General features: G+C 39.8%; 1 protein-coding gene across 1 annotated transcript in view; it reads left to right on the forward strand.

Moving 5' to 3' along the window:
* Positions 1-10,321, forward strand: part of GADL1 (glutamate decarboxylase like 1) — an 82,522-nt gene extending 72,201 nt beyond the window's left edge. The window contains exon 15 of the mRNA XM_027897745.1: positions 9,512-10,321. Coding sequence (XP_027753546.1) covers positions 9,512-9,685 — 174 coding nt within the window. The 3' untranslated portion in view covers positions 9,686-10,321. The remainder of the gene's footprint in view (positions 1-9,511) is intronic.
* Positions 10,322-21,965: the final 11,644 nt, after the last annotated feature.

Raw genomic sequence — 21,965 nt, forward strand, 5'->3', positions numbered from 1 at the left:
TCGATGTTGGTGCAGAAGCCTGACAAAAATGTGCCAGTATTTCAACCTACTTTTATTTTCTTTCTAATTGTATGTTATTTATAGGTAGATGTGGCACTAAGGGAAATTGTGGCTTTTGCTATGGTCCAGGGTGAATACCTGGTCAGACTGGTGAAAGAATAAGGTTCTCAAAGCAATTTGGTGTACAGGATTAGAGGATTTCATCTGTGCCTCTGAATACTGAGCCATATCTATAGGTCTGCAGCATAGGCCCGAGGTTAGCAAATTTTTAATTCCAAGTATTCCTTTGAGGCTACGTATTCTTGCAAAATGGATTCTAAATTTTGTGCCCAGTCTGTTGTTGCCCTTTCAACTGAACTTAAATCATCTAGGAATTGACTGCAGTCTAATTCTATTTACCGAAGACTGTTATTAATCATAATTACCTATATTTTCTGTCTTCAGTTTGCAAATACTTGTAGGTGCAAGTCATTATTTTCCTTTCATTTTTCACCCTTTCAGAGTGCAATAAAATTCACACATTTTGAAACCCTAGAGATCCTGCTTTGTTCTTTCAGTTTCCTGGTTGTCCATGCATTAACATATTTTGTAGTGGTTTGTAACACTTTTAAATTGGGGATAATAAAAAAAAGGAAAGCATTCTGACTGGGAATGAGGAGAGTAGCAAGGCTGAGCTGGAGTGAACATTGTCCTGGGGCAAGATGTACATGAGAAAAGTGTTGTGTTGACTTTGACAGGGCTCCATGTCACAGGGTTTGTGGTCTTTATTTCATAACCATATTGGGAGTTACATAAATGAGTTTCAGGTAAGAAAACAATTTTAATAATTGATAGTTGCTGGTCTTGTATTTCACTGTGTGGAGGGGCAAGTGGGATAATTTTCTTTGTTAAATTGGGTGAACAGGTTAGACAATTGCCTTCCTTTCGTATTAGCAGTCTGCATCATGGTAGACACTATCCCCTTATGCTCCCCAAGACATTGTAAGAAGCCTCTGAGAAAGTCAGTAGGATGTTTTTAAGGAAAAAAAAAAACAAACCAAAGGTATCTAGTTTTGTTGAAATACTCATTTTTCTTTAGTTCTGCTTAAAGAATATAAAAAAATATGCATTACTGTTCTTTAATTCTTACTGTAATGCAAATACAGAAGGTACTGCAACCTTATGCCAGAAGCTGACTTGTGCAAGTAGTAAATAAGATCTTAACAGCTGGGAATCATTCCCAGTTTCTGAAATGATATTCCTTTTTCTACCGTAGAAGCATGTTGAGTTTTTGAACTCATGTCACCACATAATGCAGTCGTTTCCTATCAAAAAGTGTTCCTCCCAGCCCCAGACATTCTCATTGCACTGTGATTTATTTGTTCCCTCAGTGGAGTAGAACTGAAGCTCATTCCTGCGTATACAAACCGAAAAGGATAGGGGTTTTTGGTGGTTACTTTGGCCTTCAAGATGGCATGCTACCCCTTCATCCTGGATGGAGAAGGGGAGATTTGGCAGGGTTGAAAGACCAGAAAACCTAGACACTAAATTAGGAACTTAATAAAATGGAGCACATAAGAGCCTTGTGTATGCTATGAAAGCTTTCAAAGTAATTATTTTTATAAAAGTAGTAAGACTCAAATATCTTTTAAACAGAACAGAATTCTGGATTCATACTGTTGTCTGCTAGCCTCTGATGTTTTCTTAATGCCTACACTTTCCACATGGCTTGTTAATAAGACCTCGGTAAAGCAACACAGAAATGAGAGAAAAATAATAGGAATTCCATGTGAATTGTCTTGAAAAGCCACATGTGCTCAGACAGAAAAAGATATGGGACTGTGCACCTGGAAAATTGTGTTGTTCACCAATGTACTTTTTAACTGTAAATAAAAATACATACAAACTTGTTTAAGTGCTGATTCTGTTCTGGGGGCTATTCTGTCCTGGCTCTTCCTTTTCAGGGGTCAATACCATTAGTGTAAAAGCCTTTGTCTGAAGGCTATTTTTTCTTACATAAATGACCAACTAAAGAAGTCACTTAAGACGATCAAAATACAAAGCCAGCCCACCAGCTCCTATTATTCAGGCCATTTTCAGTGCTTTGTGAGGTTCATTAATGTGTCTTCTGGCAAAAAGCAATGGATGGGAAGATGATGTGCAATATATTGTAGTGGAGACATACTGTGCAGCTCTGAGTGTGAGTTGAAGGTGCACAGAGAATGTCAGTACTGGGACAAAAATACAAGAGCATCTGTTCTCCTTCGATATGTTAGTGGCTCTGAAGAATGTGGAAGTGGTTACTGCTATTTTGACAAATGCACTTATTTCTGCTTTTGTTGCCTGGCGTGGCACAAAGGGAGCACTGGCTCAATAGTGCACGGCAATAATTTATTAGTGGTTTAGGGATGTGGGCCCAGAACAAATTCTAGACAAAAGAAAAACATGTTTGGGTTTTACTGAGCGCCTTGGCTACAGCAATGAAGCTGTGATTGGATGTGCAAATATTTGGTATTTCGATTGTCCCAGTTGCTGTGACAGCTGACAAATGGTCTGAGTTTCTTTTTAATTATCACCAAAAGGGAAAAAGCCTGTTGTTCTAAAGCCAGCAACTGATGTTGCAGCAAAAAGCAAGAAAAGATATTTAACAGTGGGGAATATAATTTCTTGGTGTAAAATATGTTGAAAGCACTAGTACTTTCCAAATATTTATAGTATTTAACTAGTTTTGTAATTAGACCCAAGCAAAAGTGTTTTGTTAATTTGTATCACATCCAGTAATCAATATTAAGATGCCAGCTATTGTTCTTACTTAATAATTACTGGCATCGTTGATGTCAGACTTATCTTCTCTAACCATTCTGGGAAATGCAGCAGATGTGTTGTGACATATTGTGGTATGCTTGTGAGACCTATTTGACACAGAAATTTTTTAATACATCTATCATACCTTGTGGGTGCTCTGTACCATTGTTTCAGGGCCAATTGCAGTAGATAGAATCATAGAACCATTTAGGCTGGAAAAGACTGTTTAGGTCATTGAGTCCAACCTGTAACCCAGCGCTGTCAAGTTCACCACTAAACTGTATCCCTGAGTGCCACATCAATGTAGCTTTTAAATATCCTTAGGCACAGTGATTCAACCACTTCCCTGGGCAGCCTCCTCCTATGCTTGATCACTCTTTAAGTAAAGAAATTTTCCCTAATGTCCTGTCTAAGCCTCCTCTGGTGCAACTTGAGACCATTTCCTCCTGTCCTATTGCTTGTTACTTGGGAGAAAAGATCAAGTCTCCCATGAATATGATGTAGGAACACACAAAGACTTCACTGCCCTGAAGGAAAAAAGAAACATATTACCCAAAAGAGATGTAGTTATTTGTCCAAAGAGCCTCTGGGAGGGTTTGGGACTAGTCTTGTTTGTTGAGTCTGTATCCCATACTTCAAACCATCATTCTATCATTTAAGCAAGATAAGAAACAATATTGTGAAGACCCACTGTAATTAATAGCCCATATGTAAAAGTTTTAAATTGCATCTGAATATTTCATGAACTAGGGTTTTATTTACATTTTGTTTTGGTAGCAATTGTTGTACAATAGTTGTTTTCTTATGAATATGCATGGCTCCGAACTGCTCATTTCTAGCAGGAAGCATAACTTGTCAGACTTTTAATAGTCAATAAGTTGCCTTTTAAGTAACAATCATGAACTTCTAAATGACAGTGCTCCTTCTGGGGGAGCCAAAATAGTTTTTTTGGGGTCAGATGAGAGGGACTGCTCTGCATAAGCTTGTCTTCCATTGCAAGGAATAATTGAGACAAGAACACAAAATGTGTTTTCCATATCTGTGAAACTGTGAGAATGTGATCTTTCCATTTTGTCAAAAGGGCAGCTTTTTTGTCTTCTAGCTTCAATTCTTCAGCCAGTTTCTAGTGCAGGGTTCTGTACCTTGGAAAATTTAATCAAGGCTGTATTTGAAGAAGAGAAATAGTTTGAGCTGCTAATATGCTCCTGTCCTTCCAACACTGTCTGGCCTGCTTTTCTTGATCCCTAGAAAGGTTATTGATTTGCTGTGAGTGTGGCTTTCTGTAGTAAAAGCTGAAGGCTGTTTGCAAACTGCCACCTGAAGCAGACACATAAGAAGGAAATTTAGATAATTGCATTCTGCTTCTACTGAAGTCCATGGCAATTTGGAATTAATATCAGAAGCAGAATGGGGTCTGGTGACTGAGAGTTGCTGCTGCCAGCAGCGGGAATAGCTCTAGCTTTATGTTGCATGGATGCTCAGTGACATGGGAATTGTTCTAAAGATTTGGAAAAATGTTTCTGAATAGCAGTTGTCAGTATTAACACTAGTTCTTGTAAGCATTCTGTCTTTGTAATACTTGCTGGGCTGGCACATTTAGTCATCCACACTACTCAAAGTGGTTCACTCGGGATGTCCAGACAGGTTTTGCCAACAGAACAGACAGTCCCATGAGTTTTCTCATACTTTCTGTCTTTTCTGAGGGACAAAAATTCTACAGCTGTTTCAGTCAAGCAGTGTCAGCACTTTTGATCCCACATATTTATGGTTGTACAAATAGTGGATTTTTTGGTTTGGCCATTGAATTGAGAAACTGGAAGCAATTCTTGGTTTTAGTTGATCAGAAAGGATTTTTGTTTTCAGGCAAGCTTAGTTTCAATTTCCTCAGTTCTTTTCTACTGGCTGCAATAAAAATGGGTCAATTTCCAATTGAATTTAAGTTTTAATTGAAAACACTGTTTTGAAACAAATACTCAAAATATTTTCATTTCCAAAGTTTAGAAAAACTTTAGTCTTTACTTGTGGGGTTTTTTTCTTTCTTTTTTTTTTTTTTTTTTTTGGCTAATGCTGTCTTGGGATATTTGTCAAATTCATGACTTTTTTTTTCCCCTGAAGCCATGTATTCTCATGAATTCGTTGCTTAAGCAGAATATTTTTACCCAGATTTTTAGCAATTTTGCAACTCCTTTTGCCTTAGTGTTTCACAACATTCCTTTTGACTTAATGTTTAAATGAAAAAAATTATAGAATGTTATATAAAGCTTATAGCCTGTAGCCTACAGTTTGAATAAACTGTTGTGATATGCAACGTCAGGTATGACTAGACTATCCCACTGTGAGGATGATGTGAGAAGGATGACAGTAGAGGGAGCATTCAGGTAGCAGAGATATGGTGTCAGGGGCCTAGAATATAATTTTTATTATATTAGTGGGACTCAGTTTGAAAATATTGAATTAGGTCTAAAATGAGATCACTGCAGATTAAAGGAGGGCACCAAGAAAAAAATTTATAATCAAGGTTGATGTGGTCTTCCATTATCAGCAATCTATTCTGCAGTTGTCCAACCTGAGCTTTCTTGCATTTTCAGCATATCTGTTAATTGCAATTGTCAGAGACAACATTAGTGCAGAAAAATAAGAGGCTAATTAAAACCAGTAGGTGCTGATTTCTTTATTTCAGCAAAATGAACAAGGTAGCATATTTGTTGGGAAATTCTCCTTTTCTTTAGGACAACTTATTTGGCTATCCATAACCAGCAGCACTAGTGCAGTGGGGTATGTATTTTAGAAGTTAATAGGATTATATGATTTGAAAAATTAGGCACTTGGTTACCTCATGAATTTTTTTGGTTTTGTTTTTGTTATTAGAATAAAATTTACAAACCAATTCTTCTTGGAAATGTCCATACTGTTCAACAAGAGGTAGGTAATAGTGAATGAATACCAAACCATAATACTGTGCTGTGACTAAGGGAGTGAGAACACCACCTATTTAACAGAGCTGCTCTGTAGATTTCACTGTACACAAGAAACCCATGTCCTAGGAGGTTGTTTTTAGCTTAAGAACCAGACTTACATAGTTTCACCACTTTGAGAATTGTTTTTGAGGTCTTGCTATCTGGAAGAAGAAGAAGAAATTATCTCAAATAGGAATGTCATTAAGTCCTCTGAAAAGATTTTTATTGTCCAAGCTTGGGAAATAGCTCTACAAGACACTAGATATGTGATTCCTCAGCTGAGAATGTGCTCATCTCTTTTTTTGAGTCAGTTTTTAAGGGTGGTTGCTGAAGTGTGTTTTGCTGTTATTACCTGAGCCTGATGGAAATTCTTAAAGTGTTGGAGAAACTTGGATTAAATGCCATTGATCAGTCAATCAGTGGGACCGAGTGGTCTTAAGATATTGCCCTGGGGTATGACTGTGCAGAATCACTTTTCTCAAGGATACTTAGGATATGGACGGGGAGATATGTTGCTCTTCTGATCCCCCTGCTGCACTGGAATTTCATCTGTAGTGTCCAAGCTGGTCCTGGCTACTTATTGCACTGCTCTGTGTGTGTATATGTGCTGGGAAGTAACATTGGTATCTTTGTTGTAAATATATAGGAGGATCAGCTGTAGTCTGGACTCTTGATAGAAACAGCTTAAACTTTAGGGCTTAGACTTTTTGTTGCTTTTACTATAGCTAAGTGCTGACTGAGAGTGAGAGACCAGATTATCCTGTCACTCAGGTAGGTAGAGAAGGAGCTAAACTACTCTGTAATTTCTGGTCTATTTAAAAAAATAAAACAAAACAAAACAAAACTCTGCTATTAATAGTAAGGGAAGTAGAGCTGTTACAGCCTCTGTGTGGGTCTCCACATGGAGAGTGTGGTGCACCCATCAGTCCTCAGGCAAAGCAGTTCCATGGGCCTTTGGCTGCACAGAGCAATGTGAGCAGCTCCACTACAGGACGGCCTCCCACACATGGCACCTTCTCCCCACCTTCCTAGGTAGAAGAAGGACCTGCCTGATAGGTGTTCTGCTGCTGTAGTGAGCATTTGAAATTATAGTCTCCAGGATGGATTGACAGGGAAGGCTAGCAGTGGGAAGGAAAAGGTGAAGGGAGCAAAGGAGAGAAGAGAACTTTGGGTTTAGGATATATTACACTTAAAATTCTGAGACTGCTCCACTGGTGGGCCACAAAAAGAATTAGATTTACAATTTGAAGTAAGTTCTGTAGTAAAATAATTGGACTGGTGAAGCAATCTCACTCTCACTAAATTGCTTTCCGAGAAGCCTATCCTGAATGGACCTGTGCAGCTCTTTCTGATATCTGAGTATCCCCCAGTCTCATTGACTTTGCTGGGAATTAAAGTCATCGAACTCCTCACTAGGCAATTAGTTTCTTATAGGTCTAATTTTTCTGCTGCAAAGTGGTAGTCGCCTTTCCCTTCTGTTAGCAGTCAGACCCTGTGCTCCTGCCCTAGCATGCATGTATCATTTAATCGTTCTTTCGTGAGACATGTACTTAAGCATTTGGACACAGATTCTGTTCCTTACTGCATTCTGTGGTTAAGATCCCTGACAGTTTTTTACACTAACTGCACAACTTAAGCAAATAGCACATGCAAAATACTTGATGGAAAATCTTTCCAAAAGTAATCCTGTCAAAAGCTCATACGATTTTGTTTTGGTTTGGTTTATTTCTTTATGTAGGAAGTGTTTGTTTTGGATTTAAAAAGGGATGGACAAACTTCAAATTAAGAGGAGAGCTTCATTAGCATGAAGGATGAATGAGATAATAGATGAGATCAAGAAAATGAGGTTTCTCTACCTTTCCTTTTCATGAGAGAAGACCTATTGGAATGCAATATATTTAAAGTCCTCAGATTACTGAAGCCATAAATGTTTTTGCTTTCACGGTCTCCATTTTTGCTACTGCACATTTTGGGATGATGGATTGTGGAGAGCCAGGTGTTGAGATGAAGAGAATCAATAGTGTGATACAAAAGATGAAATAACTCTGATGGAACATCAATAAAGGCTAAAAGTTGCCACAGGGATTTGAATCTTAAAGAAGAGCCTGAGAAAGTGTATTAAGAAGAATTCGCTTCTCCCCTTGCACTTGTAGTATCTTTATTCCTTGAACAGAAGTCACTTGGGGGTTCTTGTCAAGTACAGAGGTGGAGGAATTTTTTCTTTTCTTTATGTATATGGTGTTCAGCACAACGTCTCCTGGACACAATGTCATAGTGTCATGTTCATTTCAGGCCACAGCTGCTGGGGTTACCCCTTGTGGCACCAAGGATGTGACCTGCTCACGGTGACCCTGAGGCAGAACAGTTTATACTGATGTTGCACACTGGACTTTAGTTAGAACTGTGACTCCACCACTCTCGTAGTTTAAAAAACAAACTCTAAATAAACAACCTACTTTTATCTGTCAGAGAGACAAATCAAGTTGGAGCCATAAACATTCCTCCTCTGAATGGGATACACATTTTGGAACAGCTGAAGTTTAGACATGTACCACTAAGGAAATATAGGAAAGCTAGGCTGTTAGTATTGAAAACCTTACCTGTTTTTACCTAAGCAAAGTGTATAGGACTTGCTTACTAATATAGGCCATAAAAATAAATCTATTAAGGTAAGGTTGGCATCATCATTTTTCTTTTGCAAATCACGTGGTAGTATTTGGCACAGTCTTTTAGGTCACATGCCTGTTTCCTTGGTTCAAAGTCAAACCATCATGGAAAGAAGAAAAAGAATACACTGTTCTGAATTACCTTGGTGTTATTACTAATGTATTAAATATATATAGAATATACTAAATATATAATAGATTAAATATTTTAATAATGTATTAAAATGCAAGACCTTTTAAAGAATAGTACTTCTGTCAAATTACTTATTTGTTGAATTTGTCGAATTCTGTCTTCCAAGGAGTAGAGTACTTAGTCCAGCAATTCATTTGAGCTTATGACCTATTTCAAGCATGACAACACAGAACTACTCACATTCCTAAAGTTAAGCACAAGATTAATTCCCGAAGTTAACAGCCCTGCTGGGATGAGATCAAGTGCTCAGCTGTAAGGACCTGATTCTGCCAATCTCACTCATGTTTTTGTCTGCAGTAAGACACCTGTGAGATTTCATCCCATGCAAGAGTGGTGCAGACAAATGCTACTTATGCCAAAATCTAAGAGATGAAATCTTAAGTTTCAGGATCAGGTCTTCTCCCTTAATAGACTTCTTTGGCAGATTAAGTTTCACAAGGATTCAATTGAGAATGTCCTCTAAGGGCAGCTGTTTTGCAGATGTGGTGGGAGAAGGACCATAAAGGGGGAGAATTAATTTTTAGCCTAGTTAGTACAAGGAGACAGACCCTGCCTTTAACTAGCTGAGACTGATGTTCTTCCTGGGTTCAAACCTTTGATCTAAATTAGGAAAACTAGGGACCTTAACCCAATCTTTCCCATGCCACAGATGAATGCCTCAAACAGCAGGCTTTTGAGGGGTTTAGATCTTGTTCTAATACTTTCAGGAGTCCTAGAACCTCAGTGCAATCTGCTTCTAAACCTGCAGGCCTGAGCTTTTCTGTTACTTGGAGCAGGCAGTGGGAAGACAGGCAAGAGGTACAAAACTCAGACACTTCAAAATAACTTTTTTAGGTCACAAAATACAGTTCCTGCCCAAAAATGCTATATTTCCGAGAGTGACATCAACCTTTTTTTGTGTCTACTTTCAGGTTGCTCCTATAATTAAAGAGAGGATGATGAAGAAGGGCAGCATGATGCTTGGGTACCAGCCTCACCGGGGCAAAGTCAACTTCTTCCGTCAGGTGGTGATCAGCCCACAAGTTAGCCGGGAGGACATGGACTTCTTGCTGGATGAAATTGAACTTCTTGCTAAGGACTTGTAGCTGTAGATCCAGAGTACCAGGTGCTGCTGGCGTGTGATATTTATGGAAAAAGAGTGGCAGCAGCATTCTGGTGTTACTCTGTGAAGGTAGTAAAAAACTTGACATATAGTTTGGTAACTGTCATTTTATAGATTGATGTTGAGAACTTTGCAGGTAGAACACCCCTTCACTGGAAAGTATTTGCTGATGGGGGCTGGGACAAGCTGGTGCTTGCAGCACCATTGCTGCCATTTTAAGGAGTGTTTTCTCAAGAAGGGAGCACTTCTGCAAATGGTATCTACGTCCCAGGGAAGGCAGCTATTTACTGGGTGCCTGTGCGCAGTGTAGCTCAAATTGGTCACTCGTGTATGCAGGCAATATTCCTTTGAAGTTGCTGTGAGGAGTGGTTTAGCTCAGTGAGCCTTAAGATGCTAGTTAATTATCTACTCTGTCAATATTTTAGTTTGGTTGGTAATGAAACTGATAAGACTGGAAATTTTGGACTTACATGAAGCTTTCCTCAAGGGCCCTAACTAAGTGGATTGCCCGGGTTTTCCACTGTGAGCACAGGCAGACTAGAACGAGGCTCAGCACAGTCACCACACTGGGGGGTTTGCAGGAACCTCCTGCACAAAGTGCTGAGCAACCAATATCGACCCTGCCAACCGACAGGATTTTGTGATTCTACGAAACACAGTCATTGGGTCCAGTCAGTGTTTGCAGTGTTGTGTACCCAAAATATCACCACATCTTTAGCACAGCTAAGAATATTGGGATAACCCTTAGAATTTCTTAAGTCTTTGTTAACAAGAGTTGCCTATCATTTCTGAACTACTGTTCACTTTCTATTTTAAAAGTGTAAAGATTTATTTAGAAACTTTTAGGTGCACTTTAAAATTATAACAGAGAAAAAAATATTTACCCAAAAGATGCATATTTTTATGCATGGTTACTATATATTACTAATATAGCAGAATTACTTATTACATTATTTGTTTGTATTTTCCAACAGGTTTGAGATTACTTGATCTTATGTTATCAGTGTATAATTTGTAAGTTGACTCTGAAATTACATTAGTAGTGATCAGAGAAGGTCTTCCTGTGATTGTAGGATATGAACAGCTTGAACATTTTTGGTCAATTTTAGGTTAGAAAACTAAGTTCTGCACTTTGTGTTTGAGTTAAAGTATACCTTTCATTTGTTTTTATTCTATAAAAATGATCTATTTTATAAAGATAGAAATGTATTTCTTGGGATGAAGTTCTTGCAGCAAACTAATGGAAATAGCCATGTCTTTCACCTTGTAATCAACATCTACTTAGCTTTAATGTTTTGATGTTTATTCCTTGTTCTGTATTTGAGGTAGCACTGACCAATATGAACCTTTCTGCTATAATGTTTTCTGTCCTGAAAGCTGTCTTTAAACACAATGCTTCCTTATTTTCATTTTCTACACTGTACTAGAAACTAACATTGCATGAAATTCCTACTTCCAATCTTCAAGATGATGCTGTGAAAAGTTTAGCAAGGTCATGATAACCAAGGAGGTCACAGTATCAGAGCAGTGGTTAGGAGCAAGAGTCATCCTGCAGCCCCTGACAGATGCCTATAGCAGTGTCCTGGAGGTGAATACAGTTGTGCTTATCATATTGATCTTTAAACCAAACCCATGTTGATAGTAATATAAAAATGAGTATCACAATGTGGCCCCTGGATTTTGCCTTTTAATACTCACAAATCACTCAATCATTAATTGACTTGTCTTCTGGCTGTACCAGCTACCAGGATCTTGGAAAGCTCTTACCTAAATTCAGGGCCTGTAAGGCTTATTTTGCCTCCCAGTCACTCTGGGTGGAGCGAAAATTACACAAGGAGTGCTGGATGGATGGGATGACTTTGCTTCCTGAGTTAGACAGGATTGTTATCCCTTCTCCTTCGTTTTTTTGACCTTGAAGGAAAAGACAAACAGTGTCAGGATGTTTTGTTTATGGTGAGTACTTGATTTTCGGTTTGTGAAGAAGTTATGACACCTTTCATCAGCTAAGATTTTGATCCATGGTGTCTTGTGACACCACCACTGTCAGTGTGTTACTGTCTCATTTCTCTTTGTGTTTTTAGTACATTTCTCTGTTTCCAGATACTGTGACACTTATGGCACATGTCAGACTGAAGTAACACAGTTCCTTTCTGTGGCAGTAGTGGCTAGAGTATGTTTAAATGAGAGCAAGCTGGAATTTTTTTTCACTTTTGTAGAAAATAGGTCTCTGATCAACATGTGCCCTGATTTCTTCAAAGCTATGGGTTTACCTTCCAGTGTGATGTGAGTACCTTATCTAATCTCCATATAATTTCTATTATTTCTGACCCTTTATTGTGTCCCAGGTGCACAATATTTCATGACTAATGCGATTTTCTTATTGTTGCTTATTTAAGATTAGTATGTACAAAATTTCTATTTTGTAGCTGGTGATTTTAATAAAACGTGAAGTAAATTACACCCTTATAAATATAGTCTGTGTTTGTCATTTGTCAATCTCCAACCGCAGGGGCATATATATAAAAAAGGTGCCTATGAACACTCCATATAGCACTTCAGCTTTAAAATGTGAAACCTGGTTTAACCCTGCTTCAGGATGTGGTTTATCTGTGTGCTGTGCCCATATCATCTTTAATAAATGTTGTGGATGAAAATGCGTCACAATTTATCTTAGTCTTGCAGAGGATAAGTTGTCTGTGCAGAAATGCATTTAATTTTTTTTTGTCTGTTCTAGCTAGTTGAGATTGGTTCATGAACTCCCTCTCCTAATTACTGGCAAGCACCATCTCTCAGGATGCTAAACCAAATTCTGGAAGTAGTGAGGTACATGGATAAATCAGTGTAGAACCTGATCCATTGGTTGAGTTGGTTGAGTTGACTGTAATTTCTTGTCTACCCCTAATAATTTTTTCAAAAGAAAAGGAAAGAACTATTTAGACAGAAGGGATGCTGAGGCAGTTTTTGCTCTTAGTTGTGTGGCTGCATCTTGGGAGACCTTTGGGCATTTTATGATGGGTCCATGAGCAAAAATCACTTACATAAATCAGTATGCCTAGAGTCAGTAGACCCCATCTGAGGACTTTTGTTATGAGTTTCTGTGATAGATTAATACTAATCATTAGAGTGTGGTCATGCGTGATTTTAGTGCTTCTAACTCCCACTGGTGTAACTGGAAACCCTTCCTGGATTGGGCCCTGAGTTTTATGACTGGGATCTTTCATTTTAATACCAGCAGTTTTGCACTCTGAACATCTCGGTTTTTCTAGTTGAGGCTCGTGCCTACAGGTTCAGATTCATCTTTATTTCTGTGAGACTGAATTGAAATATATTTTCGTTTGTATCCTTCAATGGTTCATTAAGATGCTTTTCAAATAGCATTTGACCTTGTCCCTAAAGGACAAGAAATGTCCTTTGAGAAAGGCATGGTAGAACTGGTAGAGCTGCATTCCCAAAATAGTAGGAGTATATAAAAACCTGTTATGGCCTGGGATTTCCTCATACACACAGATCACAGCATTAATCCATGCTCAAGTAATTTTTACTTTTAAATCCTTGAGTACCTTTATAGGACTTACAAAACTGATATGAAATGTTGAAGGCAGAGGAGAATAATTCAGAAATACTCAGTGTTAAGTTTGCTCTCTATTATGTCACACATGAGCTCTGTGACAATCCAAAAGTAAGCTGAAAGTGGCGTTTTGAGTCCCACTCTTTCAACAGTGCCAAAACTGTGCAGCCTCTCTTCCCCATTGGCTACTTCCATGGGCTTTAACAGGCGAATAAAGCTTGTTTATCCTGGAAATCAGTTGCTGTACGTAGGGCCGACTCACGCCTGTCCTCCTTTCTGTGGTGTAACTAGTAAATGCTGATAATTATTAGAGCTCATAAGCACTGTGTCTAGTTCAGTAACCGCTAAATATTACTACCGTTACATCCTGAAATAATGCAATTGCACACGTTAATTTTGTCTTAATTGCTCATGCTAATTGCAGGTTAGATGCAATCACAGCAGCACTGCCTGGCAAATGCACTGTGAGCACAAGAAACCCTGGTGGAAGGGTTTTCTTTATTTAAATTGAATCTAGTCTCCCACAATTACATGGTTTTGCTTCAAATGTACAATTAGCTGTTATTACTCTAATTCTGTAACTACACAATAATCAACCAAAAATTACTTTGAGAAACAAAACAAAACAAGGAAATTTGCACTGCAAGAGGTACAATGAGGGGAGTGTCAAAGGTTTCAAGGCAAACCCACAGAAGGAAACAATGGTCGGGTGAAGGATTAACCTCAGCTAAATCCGTTGTACGTGGCTGTGCCGTGTGGCTGTGCTGCAGGAGTGGAGTGGGGAAGCCATGCCAAGCAAAGGACTTGTACATACCCTGGCACTGCAGCAATCTGCCCCAGCATGCCATGTCCATCCGCTGTCCTGGAGAAGACCTTTTAGAAGGCCGGACACTTTGTAGTACATTAACGATTTCTGTATATCTTGGGGAAAGTTTGTTTTAAAGCAATCTCAGTAATAAAAGTGACATTGAAGAGGTAATCTTTAAAAGGTCCAACAAAGATGATCACTTTAAGGCTTGGTAGCTCATGTACAACTGCCGCAGCCTGGTAAGGAAGTGGAGAAGGACACCACTGTTGTTGGAGTGCTCAGCTGGGATGTTTATTAAGCGCTCAGCCAAAGCCTCAGGGCAAAACAGGAGGGGCTGCGACACTAAGGGATGTTACCAGCTAGCGAGCCAAAATGGCATCCCCGAGTGAGGGATGAACAGGGGTTTATATAGGGTAGGAGGGAGAAGGGACTAGAACATGGGAGGAGTTTAAGGATTGGCAAGGGGTATAACCAATAGGGAACCGTACAGAGAAAGCACCGTAATGAACAACCAATAGGAAAACGAATCACCTCAGCTTGGCCCACCCATGCTGCACCTGTAACCGTCCAATCCTAGCTGAGGGATCTTAACCAATGGGATTACAGTATTTCATGAGGGGAATAGAACTTGGAATAAAAACCTACACTAATACAATATAATCATGAGTCTTACAACAAACATTAAACACATGAAACATTATAAAACTGTCCAATCATGTAAGTGCATAAAGTCCATGTACATAGCAGTGAATAAAAGTCCTTTCAAATGTCCTTTTAATATTTATCATATAGTTCCTTCCAGCGATGGAAGTCTGCTCTCTTTTTGTCCTCCTCATCTACCCGTTTTTTGTTTTCTTGACGATAGAGAGTATAGTTAGATGGTTTCACGTGGACCTCCAGGACACTCGGGTTCATTTGTGGCAGGCAATATTTCTTTAAAATACTAACTAAACAAGGCATCATGCATAGAACCAATACAATAGAAATCAAGATAGAAATACAAACTAAAAGTAATTGTCTGGCCCAGTTCGGTAAAGAGGGGAATTTTAAACCTTCAAAAAGATCAGGGGTGTGCCACTTTGGATCTTGTCTGAGTTTTGAAACCAATTCATGTAAGGTATTAATGTTTGCCTGTATGGATTTGGAGTGATCAGAAAAATTAAGACAACATAAATCCGTAAATTCTTGACAACCATGATTATGAAGGACCAACAGAAAATCAATTGCTGCTCTGTTATGGAGAGAAACTCCCTTCAAGGTTAGGCTATCCTCTAACAATTCCTGAAGTGTTAGTGATGTCGCACTGGCCTTTGGTACAAATGTCATGCACGAGCTTGTTATAGCTGTGCCTAGTAATTCGAATTCAATTATGGACTTATTTGTTTTTGGTGGATTTTTATAAGCATCTAACATTTTCTTACTTAAAGGAACTCCAACTAAACATGTGGAAAATGGATTAGCAACATTTTTTGTGGACAGGCAAATGGTATCAGTATTGGCCTCTTTTGCTAGTTGCACCCAGATGTTTTTCCCTTGTCCCATGGATCAAGGTGGCATTTTTACTGAGACGGGACATACAACCTGCTTCATGACCAGCAACATTACGGCGGTGACACTGGTGACAATGTGTCCTCTTGACGAGAAGGAGAGTTGTGAGTTTTCTTGGAGGATCCACAATTCTTCCTGCACCTGTTAAAATACGAGCACGACCCTTCCCCCAAATGGTTAGAGGGAGAGGTCCTGCCCACTTTTCCGTTAATGCATGGCGTAAAACATAACAGACAAGAAGGAAAAGAAATTTTGTGCTTTAACTTAGAGGATTTGAGGGGTAAAGGGTTACCGTGTACATCAACAACAGATCGGCAGTCTTTTGTCCAATGCCTGCCTTTTTTACGTCTTTGACACACTGTTTTAGGGAAGGTAGGTGTATTAGGTGCTGTTTGAGAACATAGCTGTGGACAATGTTTTTTCAAGTGACCTCTTTGACCACAATTAAAACAAGTATTTGGTCCTGAAAGAGCTGCTGCCATTAGTTTAGCTTTGTGTATATTAGAATTTATATATTTGCACGCCTCAATCATTTCGAATAATGTTGGCTCTTTTAAATATTTCAACGCATGCTGACATTCCTGATTAGCATTCTCAATTATTAGCTTTTTAAATAAAATTTCCTGCGACTCTTTCTGTTGGACCTGCTTGTTTATTGCCTCCTTAAGATGAGTAATAAAGTCAACAAAGGGCTCATCCTGACCTTGCCTAATTAGGGTGAAGGAAGGTGCAAGATGCATAAGCATCGGCAACCTTTCTGATTGCCTGTAGAGAAAGGTCATGAGAGATGTTTAAGTATTGTTTTTCAATGGTGACCTGAGACTCTCTAGTTGAAAATGCACCTTCACCATACAGTATGTATTTAAAATGGTCAGGAGGGCTCCTTTTATTAGACAGTTTGTCAGTAACATATTTACCAATTAGAGTTTTCCACTCATTTTCAAAAACCGAATTTTGAACCACTGTCAGTAAGCCATTATGGAATTAATGTATACGCCTGGAACATAGAGTCAAATAAACCAAGGGTGAACGGAGCACCCAAACCATATTCTGCAATAGCTTTTTTAATGTCCTTCAATATCGGGTAAGAAATCGGTGTCCACTGAGGTGTCGGCCCTTCATCAAAATAAATTGGGAAGGCTTTGAGGAAATCTGTGTCTCCCGCCTGAAGCGCTTGGGCTTTACAGTCTTTCCATACATCGGCATGGGATACTAGCCACGATGTACAGGCCTCATGCCAATCATGGGCGCCGCCATGTTTCTGGATGTTTTCGGCGGAACTGGCCTTGATTCCATCTTGTTTCTGCCCCTTGTGACTGCAGTAGAGTGATGTGACCGAGGGGGAGCGTTCAGGGGAGGAGTCTACAGTGGGAGGGTACTTTGGGCGTGGTCTAGGGGTGACGCAACCTGGTGTCTCCCGCGCCGCGCTACAACTCCGCCTTCCTCCCTCAGGGTCGGCGCCATTTTGTGGCGCAGATGGGCAGTAGGACCCAGTGGATTTCCCTTTGCCGCTTCACTTTTTAAGTGTCATGTCATAGTCCGGGTAATATTGGTGAGGGGATCGAGGAGGAGAAATTGAATTCTTGTGCATCCTTTGGTCCTGTAGGACCATCAGAACATGCCTCCAAGCCTCCAACGCTGAACTCACTCCCGCGACTTTATTTTTGTCAGTCCATACATAAAATCCAATTTCATCCCAATCAGTCAGATTAAAAACGTGAGGGACTTTTTCTTGTTTGTTATCAAGCCATTTCGCCAATAGCTTTAAGGATTTTTTTATCTGGCGACTGGCCGTGCTGCAAAATCAGCGTTTTCAGGTGCCAGTATTTTTTGTGCTCGGTGGTAGAGAGCCACGCACCCATTTTTGTCGAGCGGGGGTTTGAAAACGGGGAAGGGATTAGGACTACCCCAGCTGCTCACCTTCGTCTGCCGTCAAGTGAAGGTGCGGAGGGGACGGCAACGATCCGTAGTCCTTGTTGCCCGCCGTTCAGCTGGGGGTGGCTGCCGGGAAGAACACCTCAACCCTGGGTCTTCAGTATCACAGCCAGGCACTCTGGAGTTTTTTCAATGTGAGAAACCTCTACAGAGCCCCGCACATGGGCACCATATGCCGCAGCCCAGTAAGGAAGTGGAGACGGACACCACTGTTGTTGGAGTGCTCAGCTGGAATGTTTATTAAGCGCTCAGCCAAAGCCTCAGGGTAAAACAGGAGGGCTGCGACACTAAGGGATGTTACCAGCTAGCGAGCCAAAATGGCATCCCTGAGTGAGGGATGAACAGGGGTTTATATAGGGTAGGAGGGAGAAGGGACTAGAACATGGGAGGAGTTTAAGGACTGGCAAGGGGTATAACCAATAGGGAACCGTACAGAGAAAGCGCCATAATGAACAACCAATAGGAAAACGAATCACCTCAGCTTGGCCCACCCATGCTGCACCTGTAACCGTCCAATCCTAGCTGAGGGATCTTAACCAATGGGATTACAGTATTTCATGAGGGGAATAGAACTTTGAATAAAAACCTACACTAATACAATATAATTATGAGTCTTACAACAAACATTAAACACATGAAACATTATAAAACTGTCCAATCATGTAAGTGCATAAAGTCCGTGTACATAGCAGTGAATAAAAGTCCTTTCAAATGTCCTTTTAATATTTATCATATAGTTCCTTCCAGCGATGGAAGTCTGCTCTCTTTTTGTCCTCCTCATACAACTGAAGAACAATTGATCACATTTTTAAAATCTTTTAAAGAAAACCAGCAAAATTTTTGTTTTATCAAGGATGAAGGCAAATAATAGAAAGTGAAGGACATAGACTCTTAATAATTCTATCAAACATAGATGTTCTGTTTCGATGAAGTAATTTCTTTCATGTAAATAGCTTATACAAAACTATTTAAAAATAGAAAGTATTTCATGGCAAGTGTTGAAATACTTGCTATGAAATAGCACAGGCCCATGGAACGTAACCTCTGCCTTTGGGACTGTGCAGTCAATATTGTCCTCTGCCAAACACTGTTTTTCCTAGAGACTTTTACCCAGCTTGTCATTCTGGGAAGTGACTCCTTAAATCTGGCAGGCACTGACACTGACAGCTTTATCCATATTCCCCTTTCATGCCAGGTAATACAGATTTTATTCTTCCTTTGTTTCTGTGCCCTCTCTCATGCCTGTACGTTTTTTCAAAGGGATATTTTCAGTATTTGGAGCAAAAGAGAAAGTGTCACAGTAGCAAAAGGGGTAAGATTGAAAGCTGAAACAAAAGCAGTGCTCAGGTTGGTATACTGATGTGATGTTTTGCCTTCCTTTTCTCAGCAATGGATTTGTCTAGATGCTCACATGATGATCACTCACTTCTGTGGGAACTATGGTAACACCAAAATCACAACTTCACGTGGGAGACCAGTTTGGCCTTGTGAAACTGAGTAAGACAAAGAGTGGGAGAAAGAAATGTTAGTTGTTCTGTTTTACAGATGAATGATAGACTAGGAACTTAAAACTTCTATTTTTGTGAAAACTTGCACTGTGGCTTTAGAAATATTGTTGAACGAGTGACTACCGGGAGACAGTAGTGAGTGAAAAATGGGACATACTGTGATACAGGCTTAGCAAATGGAAATGCTACTACACTAGCCAGAGAGATTTCTGGGAATAGAAAAAATTGATTTTCTAGACTTGACTCTTAAAGTATTTGCTGTTGTATCATTTGGGAAAACCTACATAAGATGGGAAGCAGGACTGAAAATGTAAGGTGAGTATGACTGTCTAGTGAAAGATGAAAACAAATAATGGAGAAAGGAAGATACCTTGGTATTGATTCTGAGCTAATCTAACTTCATACTTTCATCACTAGCCCTTCCAGGAAGATCAGACATATGTTCATGAAATTTGCTGATGAAGCTATGCTGAAAATTTTAGAGTTTGACATGCATGAATAACTAGGTGATTTTTAAGAATGAGTGGCAAGGGAGACAAAGTGCAAAATCTTTGGAGACTTGCAAAAAGCTGCAAGAACTTCTTGGTTAGAGGTAGATCATGTTAAACACTTGCAAAAGAGAAAATTGTGGAGATAAGTATAATGATAGCATAAATAGCAGTGTATGAGCTAAGCCTAAATGATATGTAAATAAAGTCAGCCATCCAAAGAAATTCAGTGGTAAACATCAAAGCAGATCTAACCTCTCATCTGGAGTATAGCAGGAAGGAAACACTAGGTGGGCAGCAGGCTCAGTGGCTGGTCCAGCTCTGTTATCTCAAGCTGTGAGCAGTGAACAGTGAGAATATTAATTGGTGCTACAGAGCCAAAGCAGAGCATTGCAGAGTTGTGTGCTCCATCTACTGGTGTGTCCTCTGGTAACTAACTTGTTCCACACTTAAGATGTCGCTTCCAAAGAGCACTCCTGGGTGTCTCACATGTGGCAGAGGAGGGAATTAGAAGTAAAATGTCTTGAGATTTTTCAGGAAAAAAAGACCGCAATGTCAGAAAATGTTGCTTTGATTTAGGCAGCCTCCTGTGAAAACACTGAATTTCAATGGACTTTGGGTAAATATATGCAGACATGATTATTTCTTGTCATCCTGCCTAAATAGTGACCAGAATGTATTTCCTTGCTGACATTTCAGTGGTGACATTGGTGTGTGTGAGGCATCCAAGCTGAGCAATGAAGAACTAAGGGCAACGTGAAAAAAATCCCTTTCCCTATTTTGAGCCTCTCAGCTGAGCAGTAATTCCTTACCCTTTCTTTTAACCAAGACTAAAAATGGAGTAAGGATCATACAAGCCTCTTGTCAATTGTATGGCCTCTGAGTGCTCAGTTTCCAGGCTTGATTTTATCATAGAATCAATATACTGAGTGGGAAGGGGCCCATCAGAATCACCAAGTCCAACTCCTGGCCCCACACAGGACACCCCAAGAATCACACCATGTGCCTGAGAGCATTGCCCAAACACTTCCTGAATTCAAGCAGGCTTGGTGCTGTGATAACTTCCATGGGGAGCCTTTTCCAGTGCTCAATTGCCCTCTGGGTGAAAAAATTTGTCCTGATATCCAATCTAAACCTCCCTCAAGTCGACTTTGCACTCTTTCCTGTCACTGGTTATGAGAGTGAAGAGACTGGTACCTACCGCTCCTCTTCCCCTCACGAGGAAGTTGTATTCTGCAATGACATTTCCCCTCAGTCTCCTCCAGTTTAAAGAGATGAAGTGCCCTCAGCTGCTCCTCATATGGCTTCCTTCATTGCTCTCCTTTGGATGTTTTCTTATTGGTTAATGTCTTTTTTATATTGTGGTGCCCAAAAGTGCACACAGTACTCAATGTGAGTCTGCACCAGTGCAGAGTAAAGTGGGACCTTTACTCTGAAGCAATCCAACTGTTGGTGTTTTTTTAATATATTTTCCTTTCCATTAGAGATAGCAGTGTTCTACAAGGAGTTGCGAAAGAGGATGTCCTGCCTTCGTGCTCCAGCATATTTTGGAATTTCTCATAGAACAAAATTTCCGGCTTCTTGACCACTCTGAAATCAGACCTTGGGAGGCACAGACTGAACAGAGACCTGCAACTCCTGCAGGAGGAAAAGACCTCAAGATGCCACTGAGAAGATTTGACCTCCATCCTGAGATAGGATCAGTGATGCACTAGAGAACTAGTATCTAACCTTTGCCTAGTCTATAATTCATGACCAAAAATTCTGGACAACCTGCAGCCTTCCCATTATTTCATAAGGGATAATCTAAATTTTCCCCTTCTCTGCTTGATCTCCACCATGATTAGGGCCAACACATCTTTTTCTTCTTTGTGGCTTCTACATGTTCAAAGATTACAATCTTATTACCCTTTGTCTTCTTTTCTAGTCCTGAATTGCAGTCATTCCTCCCATGTTACCTTGGAGGCCATATTTGCAAATCTGCTGATTATTCTGCTGCATGGCACAAGGCAGAGCAGTCCTCTGCAGTCTTACCAGGTTTTAAAGGAGTCGCAGGATCACTTTGTACATCTCTTTATACATCACAGTGTGATGTTTGCCTTCTTTTGTAACAGCAAGATGCGATTGACTCTTGTCAGGTTTGTGATCCACTCTGAGCATTAGTGCTTCTTTGGCCAACTGCTCTAAGTGGCTTTCCCCCAATTAGATATTTGTACATTTAATTACTCCTTTTTAAGTGCTCCAACTAAAGATGATGATATATTTTTTTAAGAATTTGTTCAGTCTATCTAGAACAATTTGAATTGTCAGTCCATCCTGCAGCATACTTGCAGCCTCCCACAGCATGATGCAGTTTATTCGAAGCATATATTTTTGTCTATCACCTAGACCATTACTTAAAACACTGA

This window comes from Empidonax traillii, unplaced genomic scaffold (genome assembly GCF_003031625.1).
Source record: "Empidonax traillii isolate 1590-97213 ecotype Southwest subspecies unplaced genomic scaffold, ASM303162v1 scaffold19:size3308961, whole genome shotgun sequence".
Lineage (NCBI taxonomy): Eukaryota > Metazoa > Chordata > Aves > Passeriformes > Tyrannidae > Empidonax > Empidonax traillii.